The 14,006-nt window shown below is 32.0% G+C and overlaps 1 protein-coding gene across 1 annotated transcript; it reads left to right on the forward strand.

Moving 5' to 3' along the window:
* The first annotated feature begins 1,485 nt into the window (after nucleotides 1–1,485).
* Nucleotides 1,486–3,505, forward strand: LOC106777633 (thaumatin-like protein 1b). The gene is made up of 3 exons (XM_014665294.2): nucleotides 1,486–1,641; nucleotides 1,766–2,456; nucleotides 2,851–3,505. The coding sequence occupies exons 1-3, from the start codon at nucleotides 1,578–1,580 to the stop codon at nucleotides 3,002–3,004; spliced, it is 909 nt and encodes a 302-aa protein (XP_014520780.1). The 5' UTR covers nucleotides 1,486–1,577; the 3' UTR covers nucleotides 3,005–3,505.
* The last annotated feature ends 10,501 nt before the right edge of the window (nucleotides 3,506–14,006 follow it).

Genomic DNA, 14,006 nt, shown 5'->3' on the forward strand with positions numbered 1-14,006 from the left:
AAAAAAGAATGTAAAATTATTAGAATTGATTGATTAAAAAATATAGTAAGTTCAATTATATGAATATAAATGTGGTGGTAGATTGATCTCTTACCAACTTGTGCTATATTTAGAGGATGAAATGAAGCAACTAACAAAAAAAAATTGAAAAAAAAAAAGACTGTGATATATATTTCTTACGTTATCACTGAAGAGCTTACGTCACATCCCCAAGACACAGCAAAGGCCGTAATACTGGACCGTTAAGGTTGTTGACCTTTCATCAATTCGCAGGACACATAACCGTTGAGTAGTTACTCCAATTAACATGCAACCAACTTGGTTACTTGCGTATTTGCAAATGTTACATTTCCATTTTTGTTTTAGTTTGTTAACATAAATGCACCATGAATCTCTGCTATGTGCTGTCAGTGTTCTGACACTCTGGTGAGATATTTTTTCTTCTTTTGGTTGAGACACAAATTTCAAAACAACTTGAAACAAAAATTGTTTTTAGTGGTTTCGAAATTTCAGTATTTTCGGCTTTCGCAAACGAGATTATTGGTTAGATATATTTGGTCAAATTACTTTGCTGCTGCATGGATCATACTTTTGTTTTCGTTTTGAATGAAGCGGACTGCTTCAATGCCACGTTCCAATGGTTTACTTGGTTAGTTGTTACACTGTGATGTTCTTCAGCTAACTTTTCAGATATTTTTGGGCCGTGTTCCAGTGCTTGTCCAATACTGAGAGAAGAGGCCAGAACAGACAAATTATTTACAATTTTTTTATAACAAAATTTTATAATAATTTAATGTTATTCATTCAAAAAAGACGGTGAGATTTATAATAGATTGATTTGTACGGGTTTGGTTTTGAGATTGCAAACGGCAATTTTTTAAGAGAAAGAAAGTATTTTAACATGTAAACCAACAATTATGGTATATATAAGAAGAAACAAGGAAGCAATAGAAAGTATATATATAAGTTATTGAAGAATGTAGTGAGTGTTAAAATAGAAAGCAGAATGCATGTGAGCATATGATGGATGGTCCATGTGATGTGAATGAGATTGATGAAGGGACAAAAATCACATGGAATAAGTACTTCTACTGTCTTTTATTTGACCTATGAGTCCTCCACTTGACCTCCACTGAACCAACCTCAATCCCACGTTACTTGAAATGAAATGACAATGGCTTCAAGTGCACGAGTATCAAAGCTTCTTTCTATAATTATTCACATTTTTGCCTAGCCGTCCTTTTTCAGCTCCAATTCAAGCACTCTTTTTTATTCCTTCCCATTATTATATTTTTTGTCATTTTATATACTTATATTAAGGTTCCTTCAATCTAGGGCCTATGTGAAATCGTCACCAATAAACCAGACATCGCCGACCTTCACATTGGCGGTTTATGCATGCATGTGCACTGTTATACATGGTCCCACACCCATTACATTAAACCCAAATGCCCCACATCGAACTTCTCTATATAAATGACTTCTCTCCAAAACCATTCACCAAGGAAAATCGAATATTAATTCTTCTATTTTTCACTTCCATCTTTTCCTACATTCATTCTCCCACTTTCTATACCATGGCTCCTTCAACTAGATTCTCCACCTCTTTTCTCACACTATGTCTCTTCCAATTTCTAACAGGTAACCGTTCATGCTAACGTTACATTTTTCATGTTATCCAAATGTTGTATTTGGAGAACATGAGCACATGAAATATTGTTACTACTTCTATTTTTTTATGGTTGCTGGGTTTAATGTTGGACAGGTTCCTACTCGACGACATTCACCATTGTGAACAAGTGCAGCTACACAGTGTGGCCCGGCATTTTATCCGGTGCTGGAACCTCTCCGCTCTCCACCACCGGCTTTGCTTTGCAGTCCGGCGAGTCCAACGTTGTCGGTTTGCCACCCGCCTGGTCCGGCCGCCTCTGGGGGCGTACCCTCTGCTCCCAAGACGACGCTGGGAAATTCTCCTGTGTCACCGGAGATTGTGGCTCCTCCGCCGTGGAATGCGCCGGAGGTAACGCCGCCCCGCCGGCCACGCTAGCAGAGTTCACTCTGAACGGAGCCGGCGGCCTGGATTTCTTCGACGTGAGCCTGGTCGACGGTTACAACCTCCCGATGATCGTGGAGCCCCAGGGCGGAACCGGCGGCGGAAACTGCACCGCGACGGGGTGCGTGGTGGACCTGAACACACCCTGCCCCACGGAGCTCAAGGTGACGAGCAGCGGCGAGGGCGTGGCGTGTAGAAGCGCGTGTGAAGCTTTCAATGACCCACAGTACTGCTGCAGTGGCGCTTACGCGACGCCCGACACATGCAAACCCAGTTCCTACTCGCAGTTCTTCAAGAGCGCGTGCCCACGCGCTTACAGCTACGCTTACGACGATGGCACCAGCACCTTCACTTGCGCCTCTGCGGATTATACCATCACTTTCTGCCCGCAACCCTCCACAAGGTAATTTTATTCTATTATTATTAGAATCACTTTTTATTTCTCGCTTTTCCCACAGCTGACGTAATTTTTATCAAAATCGATAATGATTAATTAACTAATCCACGGAAACTGGTAGCTGTTAAAACGTGTTTTAGAACAGAGAAGTATTGATTATTGGCGTTGAAATTGTTCTGAGGAAAATGAAGTTTTGCGGAATGTCAATTAGGGGACCAGTTTTGGGTGCGGTGTCAGAAAAAACATGGTTGTCACGTTTCTTCCCTATTTTGAAATATCGTGTTTTGATTTAATTGCACCGTCCAGATGGAGCATCGACAATAATTTCGGCGGGTGGTATCTTGTGAAATGTTGCGATGTAATGTTTGATTACTGACTGGGTGTTTGAATTTGAACGCAGTTCGATAAAATCGGGGAACCCGATGGCGGTGGAAACCTCTGGAGGTGATTTAGACGGAAGATACAACCGTGTTATGGCGGTGGTTGTTTCTGTTTTGGTGGCGTTTGTGGCAACAACTCAGTTTGGTGGTCTTTCACTGGCAGTGTCGCTATAAAAGGGAGGTGAATTTGGTGCGCAATGATTTTCTATTTCTCTATGCGAATGGGCACTTGCATGATTATATTCTACGGAATCTAAGGTGCCAACTTGCGCTTTAAGAGATGCGCAATGAGAATCTATGCAAAGATTTTTTACACTTCTCAACTTGTACAAACCAAACATTATTTGGCTCTGTCTTAACCGATCACTTGTTTGGAGTAGGAAGGTTCATTTCCATACACGGAATTAGGCAGCTGGCATTTACATCCTCTTCTTTCTCCACAGACAAACACAAAAGAGGACATTCTGGGAGCACTGTCACAATTTATTATTAAAATATCCAAACCCCATCATCCCAGTGTAAATATGAACACCAACAAGGATTGCTTCAATTATTTTTTGCTCGACGTGTTATTTTGATGTGGGTTTGACCTACTTTTTTCGCTTCTTAATTGATTAAAGAATTGGAACGGTGCTGCTTCAACATCTACAGGCTAACTACTTTTAATTTTTATCTCTTTCTTTCTTCAAGTATTTAATATGTTCGTTCGGCTTTCAGTTAATTGGCCGTTGGGTTGTGCATTTCAATTCTTATAGCCACACAAGTTTTGTAATTGAAAAATAATTGGGATACTAAAAATGTTATGCTGTAAACTGTGATTCTTTTGCAAATTTTAAAACACAAAAAATTAACAAAATTTTGAGAAAAGTAAAATAATATATAATAATAAATGGTCCCTCGTCACCAAATACTACTTTTTACAGTTTGTTTATTAAGTTTGTATAAAAATGGTTGGTTTACAATTACAAAATAATTGAAGATAAAATAATGAATAAGAACAAACAGCAACATCTTCATGATGTTTTTGATGTAACGTTCCTTGTATTATTTATGAACGACTATGACAATTAATTTACTTGCTCAACATAATTTTGTAACGCTAGCGAATGGGTAATGAATTGCTTTATCTCCGACCCAAAATTTTGGCCATTCCAATTGGCATTATCAGTTGCAGACAAGGAGAATTAACCCCTCCGTTCGTCGTGATATTGAGCAGGTTCAAGATCTCGTCGATGCCGATGTCGCATTATAACATCCGATGAACAAAGAAAATATATTAAAGTTAGATTATTATTTTTTAAAAATAAAAAGGGTATGTAGTTTGATTTTAACTTATTAAATATATTTGACTTTTTAAGTTTATTTTAGAAAACAATTCAAAGTGGATTGTGTTTGAATATGCTTTCGGTATCTTCAATATGTTGCATGGAGATTAAAACTAAAAACAATTTAAATATTTTTTTGATCTTTCTATAGACAAAAAGGTAATAAAATAATATTATCTTGAGAAACTTGAACTCGAAACATTGATAAAATTCATCAAAATAAAACGAGTTTGAACAGATTTGATGTTAGAACAGCGATGGATATATTATCAATTTTGACTTTATTTTTTTAACTTTTTGATTTATAAGATTGAATATCAAGTATATATATATCCAAATAATTGAATATAAGAAAGTAATATTGTAGCTGTGATTTCCAGGTTGGAGACTTTGCCGTCACACTCATCTACTGGACTTTATTGCATCAGCTGCCATGCTTGTTGATCACCCTCTCGTCACCTTCTGCTCACAATAAACAAATATGCATTAATTAATGCAACTTGCAACTTGCAACGCAACGTGAAAAAGAAAAAGTAACATCCTTGTACACCGATTCACTTCAAGTAGTAGCAAGTATGCAGATTTAGGAAAGTTGCTTTCATTAATTATGATGATGAAGTTGCACTTTCAATCTTTTAAAAGTTAGATACTAATAGATTTTGGATATATAGTACCACGGGAGGGTGTGAAAATACAACACTTAGTCACTGATTTTAGCCATCCAAATCTCTCTTTTCAACCTTTCACACTAACGAGGGATTTTGCATCAAATACTAATTCAACCATCTTCTCTTCCAAATTTAGAAACTCATTCCCACTTGCAATGCCTTGTGTCTCAGATACAATAACTTATCTAATATATATATTGAAAATATATATTTCTATGAACTCATCAAATCTCTCCATCCATCTGAACATAATAATGTGTTAGATAAATTAAAAAACAAAAACAGTATTTAGTCATTTGTCACAGGAAACGTCTAGCAATTGATTGGATTGTGGTGAAAAGAACAATACAATCCAATAATGAACGGATATATGTATAATTTAAGAGGTAAGATATTGCCTCCCCAATTTGCGCGTTACCTATAATTTAAGAATCAAAGCTATGATAGATATAAGGAATGTATATAATGGGAGGCACAGAGCTTTATGGGGTCTGCATAACACAAAGCGTTTCTTCAGTGTCAGCATCTATGTCTACTTTTCGCTCCCTTCTACTCAGTTCAGTTCAGCCATCGTTTTTTCAAGTTTCGAGACCATACATACATACGTATGCAATGTACTGTTGTTTTCGCTTTTTTCTCACTTTCATCTTTTGCGGAAAGCAGAATCAACATGTCCAATCTTTCAGCATGTTAAGGTTTTCGATAACAACTAAAATTATTCCAAATTTTGTTTAATATTGACTTTTAATAAGTAATTATCAAATCAAAGAATTTATCATTCATATGGTAGGTGCAAGGTATGATTGTTCAGTTAATTTAGAACTAAACTGTCAATGCAGTTAGAAACATTAGCACGACCATTTAAGAGATTGAATGGTTGTATCACATATATATCGAATGGTCCCAAACAATAATTATATTTAATGAAAATTAGTTTGCATGATTAATACTAATTAAATAACAATTAAGACACTAGTAATTCAAAACTTATTCTAAAATTTATAAATATATATTTAAGGTAAAAAAATAAATGATTATAATTATTATGTATTAATTACTGAACTTACAACATCTTTATTAACTTACGAGTTATTTAGGAAGAAGGTGGACAACCACATAGATAAAGACTTAAGAAACATATAATTTCGACCCATAATCAAAACATTAGGTTTGGTTTAATGTCTTAATAGGTTTCTATTTTAGTTCAGAGTCTCAAATAGATTTTTTTCTTTTTCGGTTTCTCAATTAAGTCTTTATTTTTTTAAAATTGAATCAAATAGAACCTTTCCGTCAAATTAAAATGATGCAGTTAAGAAGGTATCTTGACCATGTAGTTTTTTATTACATGACATTGAAAATGTGACTGAATTGTATTTTTTTAATTTTTGGATTAAAAAATGAAGTATACTCTGTATATTTCGTTTTTTAATTCAAAAATTAAAAAAATACAATTCAGTCACGTTTTTAATGTCACGTAATAAAAAACTACACTGTCAACATATCCTTCTTAACCGCGTCATTTTAATTTGACAGAAAGACCCTATTTGATTCAATTTTACAAAAATAAAGACTCAATTGAGACGTCGAAAAAGAAAATGACCTATTTAAAATTCTGGACGAAAATAGTGATCTATTGACACATTAAAGCCATTAGGTTTTAAACATTACAATCGGATAAGTTTTTGTGAGAAAAAACAACAATACAAAAGTTGCTTTGAGGCAACACTTATAACCTAGGTGGAAGAATTTTCATTGCCTGTGTCTGGTTGAAGTTATTATTTTGGCTTGTGAAGTTGTGGAAAGTTGTTGTTTTATCTTTGGTATTTCTCTGGTCCATTTTCAAACAAACACTTTCCACGTTTGACTTATCCTTACAGTGCAGTTCGAAGAGGTTTAATCAAAATTTGACAGTGTGGTTATAAATGGATAAGATCATTAGCCAAATCATCAACTTTCCAAAAGCTCCTATGTTTTCCGTGTATGGGCTCAATGAAAAAGGTTGTTTTGCCACATCGACTTGGTCTCTGAAACAAATTGCCTAAAATATGAGTGGTATGATCAACCCCACCACACAAATCCTCATTTTTATTAGTTGACAATGTTCTGTTCCAATTCCAACTACTCAGGGTCATCCCATTCCCCCAACTTGTTTCCTAGGCTTTTCATTTTCATGCAAATAAAAAGAAATATATAACAAAAGCTTATTGCTGTGCTTACATCACTGCCTGAAATCTTTCTTCTTTCTTTCATGTTACTGTCTTTTATTTTACTTGCTATTATTGGCTGAGTCCGAAGTTTCTCACGACCACAATCTGTCAATCTCTATCTTATCACGATATACATCATCCTTCATGGATCCTTCACCTCAAATGCTAAGATTAATTGTACGTACCCCCATGTAAAAAAGCTTACACAATGCTAATCCCAAGCTTTTTCTTTATTTCCATATAAATGGAATTTACTGTTCTTAAAGTTTATAATGCATGCATTTCATTGGTATGTTTTTAAACCAGTACAATGTGCATCTAGGTCTGATTCTTTTATGAAAACTTTGACTGATTCACTTTTTTCGTCAGATATTGACATATTTTAAAGGGAAGAAATCATTTTATGAGAATGATTAATTATTGTATTAAAATGTATCATTACTTGAATCAAAACATAATTTTCTTATAGATAATTGATATAGAATTCAAATAACTCAATTAACTTGGGTTGATAAAGTGGAGAACTTATTTCAAACCCGGTGTTGGATTTTTGTCATGCAGAAAATAAAAACGGAATCTGGCACCTGCGAAACGAATCAATGATTCAGAAATAAAGATTATAATTTTGCTAAACAAAAAGTACGAACACTAAAATTCAAATGAATAACATTACAGAGGCTGAGGCCTAAAGGGAAAGATCTAAATTTAAATAAAAGTACTAGTCGATCAAATAAAAAAGAAAATATAAGATCGAAATACAATTCAAAAATTACAAAACTAAAAAGCTATTTAAAATAAAAACTTATAATAAATTAAAAAACTGAGATGTAAAAGAAACTTTAAAAGAATCGGTGATATCAAGCATATTTTCCAAGGTTGTAAAAGCAATTCGATGGATTCTACTTTTTCTATGTCTGGTTACTTTTTCATCTTTTATTTCCTTAGTTGGTTCTGCTTTTATATATCTTGTTTGTTTTCTTTTTTTCTGCAAAAACCATTTTTTTAAATATTTTGTAGTATACCTTTTTCTTACGCTTATTACATTAGATATATATTCCTCTGGGTTTACTCTGCATGACTCCATCTTCAGTGTTGGAGTTCTCTTTTCTCAGAAACAAAAATATAGGTATAAAATATAGAACCATTGAATTTTCCTTTTATGTAATACTGCACTATTATTATACTTAATCACTTTCCCCAACAAACATGCTGATCAGATGCTGATTCAAATCTTTATCACAGAATGAAGGGTGCATGCAAAGGGAAAAAGTTGAAAAGTAGAAAGAAATCTTATCCACACTTTACACCGCATGTAAACGAATCAAAAACCAATTTGCTGATAGCAGTAACAAATTTAAAATATATTCAACTATAGCAAACCCAGGAAAAAGCACTGAAGTCGTCTTATACTTATTTTCCTGATAAGCTTTTCCATGTTATCATGTTTATATAGAATTGTTAGATTTATATTAATCGTCAACTTTTAAAATAAAGCATCAACAGTGGAAAATAAAATACAGAAATTTCATTTGTTCACACAGGAGATTATTAACTATTCCTCTTTCAGATGACTTTTAACCCATCAATGTGGACCGCGTTAGATTGAAACCATTATGTGTTTCCATTTTAGAGCTTATTGATTGAAAACAAGAACATGGTTTTATGTATGCTGACATCGAACAACAGTCACAATTATGCTTTAGATGGTAGCAGAAGAAGCACTTTAACAATGTCGGTAGTGTATTATAGTTATAGTTACAAATCATGATCTAGCTAGGTCATGGTTTCATTATCTAATAGTGTTAGGTTACTCCTGTCTCGATCATTATCCACGCGTTTTTCAGATTAACCACGTCAGTTTTTGGCGTTTTGCACACATCAACCCACTGAAGTTCACGTGTTTATTGACCACTTTGTTTATAATAAGGTGCCCACTGCAGGTAAAATTTGGTGTTAGTGTTCTTAAATTTGTCAAAGTTTGCTTTTTGACGTTGAAAATCATACTAGGGCATACACTTCTATAGCATAAGTGAAGTGGGTGTTTGAAAAATAATCAAAATTTATAACCAAGCAACATAGGAAACAACCTTTTTTGCTTCGAGTCCATAACATGGCACTTTCACCAGCTAAGCTTGACATGGCAGTCCCACGAAGATGATAAAACGAATGAACTGAATTGAAGATTCTCAGCTGGTGAAAGAGAGATCCGTACGAGAAAAATGAAGCAGCATGACGACTAAAGTGTTAGGAAGAGGTTGAATACATACATAAATCTCTACAGTTCGTAAAATATTGTTCATTTTAAGACAAATGTCTCGTAGATTTATTTTTGATACCATTCTTAAAAAATCTCTTTTCAAATAGAAATATATATATTTATATAAACTCTTGTGCGACTCTTCTTTTATTATACGTAAAACTTTGTTTACAGTAAAAAAAATAGATAAGTTTGATGGAGAGAAAAACCTTAGCGAAAGGATATTGAAGTAAAAGTTTGGCAATGAGAAGACGTGAATGAAGTATCAACCATGTGAGATTGTTGCCCTTTAAACACAAATCCCATTCACTCACTTGTCTTGTCCACGTATGATATGTTTCAGACAGAAAGGGAATCTGACATTTCCAACTTCGGGTCACATGTCAAGTACATGTATGAATATGGAATTCTATATCTTCCATGATGTGATCTACAAAAACAATGTTTTTTTTTTATATATATAATACTACTTTATGAAGCAATAATAGGATTAATATGAAAGTCATATAGCATTAACTACTGATTATTATTTTAAGATTTGGGTTAAGGTGAGTTTTCTAGTTGGGCTCTTTTTATGGCCCAAGACCACAATCATGCTTGAACTGGGCCGTTCTTCATGGGCTCCCGGGTTGGATTATTTACTTGGAATTAATTTTAAATTATTAATTTTAATTATATAATACTTTTTAAAATGTAAATTACTCCATTTGGTTCTTGAATTAGTTTATTTTCAATTGATTCTTTGCCAGAATTTGGATCCTTGTATCAAATTAACTAGAAACACTGAACTTAAAATAAGTATAAATTTACGGATTCAATTAAAAATATTCTGACAATCTAATTATAAATGGTTAAGTTTGGACAGTTTATTGTGTTTGGAGTGGGAAGAGGATTTGAGGGAGAGAAAATAGATAGATTTGAGGGGATGAAGAGAAGATTGTGATGTCGTTTGAATTAAGGAAAAGATAATGTGATTTGAGTATACTTAAAAAGAAAGTTTATATATAATGTGATGGGTGTGATAGATTAAAAAATGTTTTAATAGGTAAAATTAGATGAATATCATTTTACCTTTAAGGATAAATGTAATGTAAATTTAAATGTAAATAGTGAAAGTCATATTAATTTGAAATTGTTATTTATAATTAAAAAAAGTTAAAATTCGAAAGATAAAATTAAAATTAAAAGGGAATTGTACCTAAAATTGAAATTATATTAATATTATAAATTGAAATTGTTATTTATAATAATGGTTTTATTGGTGTAAAACTACATGTCCCTATCGTAGATTCAATCCTAAAGAACATATGTGTTCGCGTTGGATGTGCATAAAGGAAAAAAAAAAACAAGTGTATATATACATATTAAACGAGGAATCAATTTCATTATCACACTGAAATAAATTTTAGCTTTTGCACGCACACAAGGAACCAATTCCACAAACAAAAGAATCGATTCCACCAATATGAAAAACATGGAACCTTTTTCAAGAACGCAAGAATCAATTCCACCCTCCAACATCAAATATGGAACTGATTCTACCACAAAAATAGATTCTAACCTCTTTGAAAGACATGGAATCGACTTCAGGATCATCATAATCGATTCTAACCCTTATAATCCGAATGATATTTTAGATAATGTTATTTCAAATATAAGGTAAATAATGTTTTAATTATTTTCTTGTATATAAACCGTTTATTCCCACACACACCATACTTTATGTGTGTGGAGATCTTTTGTTCTTCTTTCTTAAATTGGTACGACAAATTATATCAATTCCATTGAAACAAACACAACATTAGCATTCATTAAATAATGCATATTTGCTTTTTAATTTTGATGTTGATGGCTGGATATATATCATGTAACCCAAATTATTTTTAAATAAGAGGCCTCGAATTTAAACTGGTTATTAAATTTGTTGTCTAATTAATTTATCAAGAAATCAATGAAAATGGATATTCAAGGAAATGATTGTAAGATAAAGAGTTTTGTCTACGTTAATTTATCTTTCTCTATAATATTAATAGGAGAGAAGTATAAGAAAATAAATCTGTTTGTTCCAGGACTAAAATAAATTTAAAGAACAGTTAAAAGCAAAGTAAAAGAAATTAAAAAAATACAAATTGACTTGTGTAAATTTTAATTAAAAATTAATTTCATTTTCCTTTCTGATTTTAACTTTTAGAAGTTTGACTAAGAAGTTTTCAAGTATAATGTGATGAAAAAATATTTTTTGATTGAATTATGTGTTTGAAATCAGGTTGGGTCTTATACGAATGGATTTGGAATTGAAACCCTAGACTTAAAAATAACAAGTAAAATACGAACAGGAATTACATTTTAACACCACAAACCAACCTATGTTTGTGTGTTGATTAATCCTTCAATCAAATTATCACATAGATACAACAAATTAAAATTAATTTGAAGTGCGTTAAAACACAATGAATTATTAATATGAAAAAATTAACAAGAGCAACAACATATTGATTTTATAATTAAAAACTTTGATTTGTGACATATAGGTAAGATTGAAAACATGTCATGATATAATGCACTCTAGTTATGGCGAAACTCATTCAAGAAGATTTAGAGTTATATATGTAGAAGATGGTCTGAGTTGTTATAATTATGTGTCATTAATACGTCCTTATTAGAAGAAGTTTATTTTGGATTTTGTATTATGAGTCTATTAGTAAAATATTTTCTTTTAGATTTTGTATAATGAGCGTATAGGATTTTTATTTCGGTCACCTAAAGTCAACATGAAAAGCCTTGTCTTCTAAGCTAAAGGATGTGGAAGGTCATACTCTTTTAGGAAAGTAGTGGTCATATGACATGTTCCTAATGGAGATGATTTCTCCTTAATAGTGGTCATGTTTTATGTTCTTAATAGAGATGATTTCTCCTTAATAATAATCATGTGTTATCCTCCTAATATAGGGTTTTATCTTGGTCTCTAAGTTAGAGTATTAGGATTTTATTTCTAGAATTTGGAGACACATTTAGGATTATCTAAGCTTATAAATAGATGTGTCCCTCCCATGTAAACTCACCATTGAAATGATTATTATTATTATGTTGTTAAATTTGTGTCATACTACTCAAATTAGGTCACAAAGGTTAGAGAACCCCTTTTGGGTTTCATTCTATGTAGTCTTCCTTAAGAGTTGGCACAACCTCTCCTGAGAGCATCCAAACACTACCATAGTTTCTCTCCCTTACTTGAGTCATATAGCTTAGATGAGGAGTCATCATATCATCACAACAAAACCACCATATATGTACCATATTTTCACCACCATCAATCTTCTACAAACCACCACCCATTTGAAAGTCTCTCATTGGCTTGAGTCATATAGTTTTGAGGAGCTTATCACATCATTTAGTAACTAAAGCTTAGGTTATTTTGTTTGCCTTTGTGTTTTCCTAATCTTATCTTGTTGTAGTTATCTTGGAATGGTCTAAATCAACCTTCCTTACACACACAACAAAAAAATCATGGTAGTAAAAGTCTATGATTTTTAAAATTAAACTACATCTAGCTTAGAGGTCCAAAAATCATGTGCTTGTAGTCAAATGAAAAACCTTTGAGTCTAATTTCAAAAGAAAAAAGAATTAACCCATTTGGAATTATGTGAAGAAAATTATGAGCAAAGTAATAATCAAATGTCAAAGTTACCATGTGGACATCAACGTTTCTTAAGTTCTATTTTAATAGTTTTGAGTATTGTTTTATGCTTTCTAAATTCTCCTAAATATGTTGGATAACATATTTACACGAACTTTTTTTTTTTAGTTTTTCTTTATATTTCATTTTGATCAGTTATTAAATAATTTTTTACTTTTAATCCACCCGTATTATCTAGAGTTATTTTTATATCATTATTTATTTTAACTTTTGAAAAAATTATAAAAATATATATCTTAAGAGTGTTTTTAAAATTGTATATACTCATGTGCTTTTACATTGTACTTTTAAATTCATACTTCTTATTAGTTTATTAATAAGTTAATTGAATACTTCTTATTAGTTTATTAATAAGTTAATTGAGTTAGATTTTTATTATGTTTTACTGAGTTTTATATTCTATCTTTTTATTTCAGTAGATTTTTTTTTATTGTTGAAAAACATATTGTAGTGGTTATGTTTTGGTGTTGAAAATTATTGAAAAAAATAGAAAAAAAAAATCATGAAAAGAAAAAAAGAAGTCAAGAAAAAAAAAGTGATCAAAACATCCTAAACAAATTAGTTAATAATTATATCTATAAAAAATAAAAAAAATAAAAATTATGTACACAAAACTCTTAAAATTTTGTAAACAAGTTAATTTTGTACACAAAATTTTATACAGGTATAGATGTAAGTATTCCATTTACGCTATTTTCTTATCATATATAATATTTTATTTATCAATAATAAAAATAATTGGTTTGATCAATTGAGATGTATCATAAAGATGGTTAAAAATAGGTTTAATACCTATTTTGGTCCCTCTTTTCGTAAGGTCTGTTCAAAGTGGTCATCTCTTTTTTCAAAAGTTCAATAATATCCTACTTTTCGCAAAAACGGTGCACGTTAGTCCTTTTTGCTTACGGCGTTAAAAAGACTAACGGTAGAACTGTCCCCTTGGCACAAATAGAAAAAAGAACGAGTGGCTCTGTATCAATGGAATCTCATCATCCATACATAACGAATTGATGTGGTATATT

This window comes from Vigna radiata, chromosome 11 (assembly GCF_000741045.1).
Source record: "Vigna radiata var. radiata cultivar VC1973A chromosome 11, Vradiata_ver6, whole genome shotgun sequence".
NCBI classification, from domain to species: domain Eukaryota; kingdom Viridiplantae; phylum Streptophyta; class Magnoliopsida; order Fabales; family Fabaceae; genus Vigna; species Vigna radiata.

Excerpts from the sequence above, each read along its gene's own strand:
- LOC106777633 (XM_014665294.2), top strand. The coding sequence starts at position 1,578 with ATGGCTCCTTCAACTAGATTCTCCACCTCTTTTCTCACACTATGTCTC. Across the intron at positions 1,642-1,765 it reads TCTCTTCCAATTTCTAACAG|GTTCCTACTCGACGACATTC; the intron begins GTAACCGTTCAT and ends AATGTTGGACAG. Across the intron at positions 2,457-2,850 it reads TGCCCGCAACCCTCCACAAG|TTCGATAAAATCGGGGAACC; the intron begins GTAATTTTATTC and ends ATTTGAACGCAG.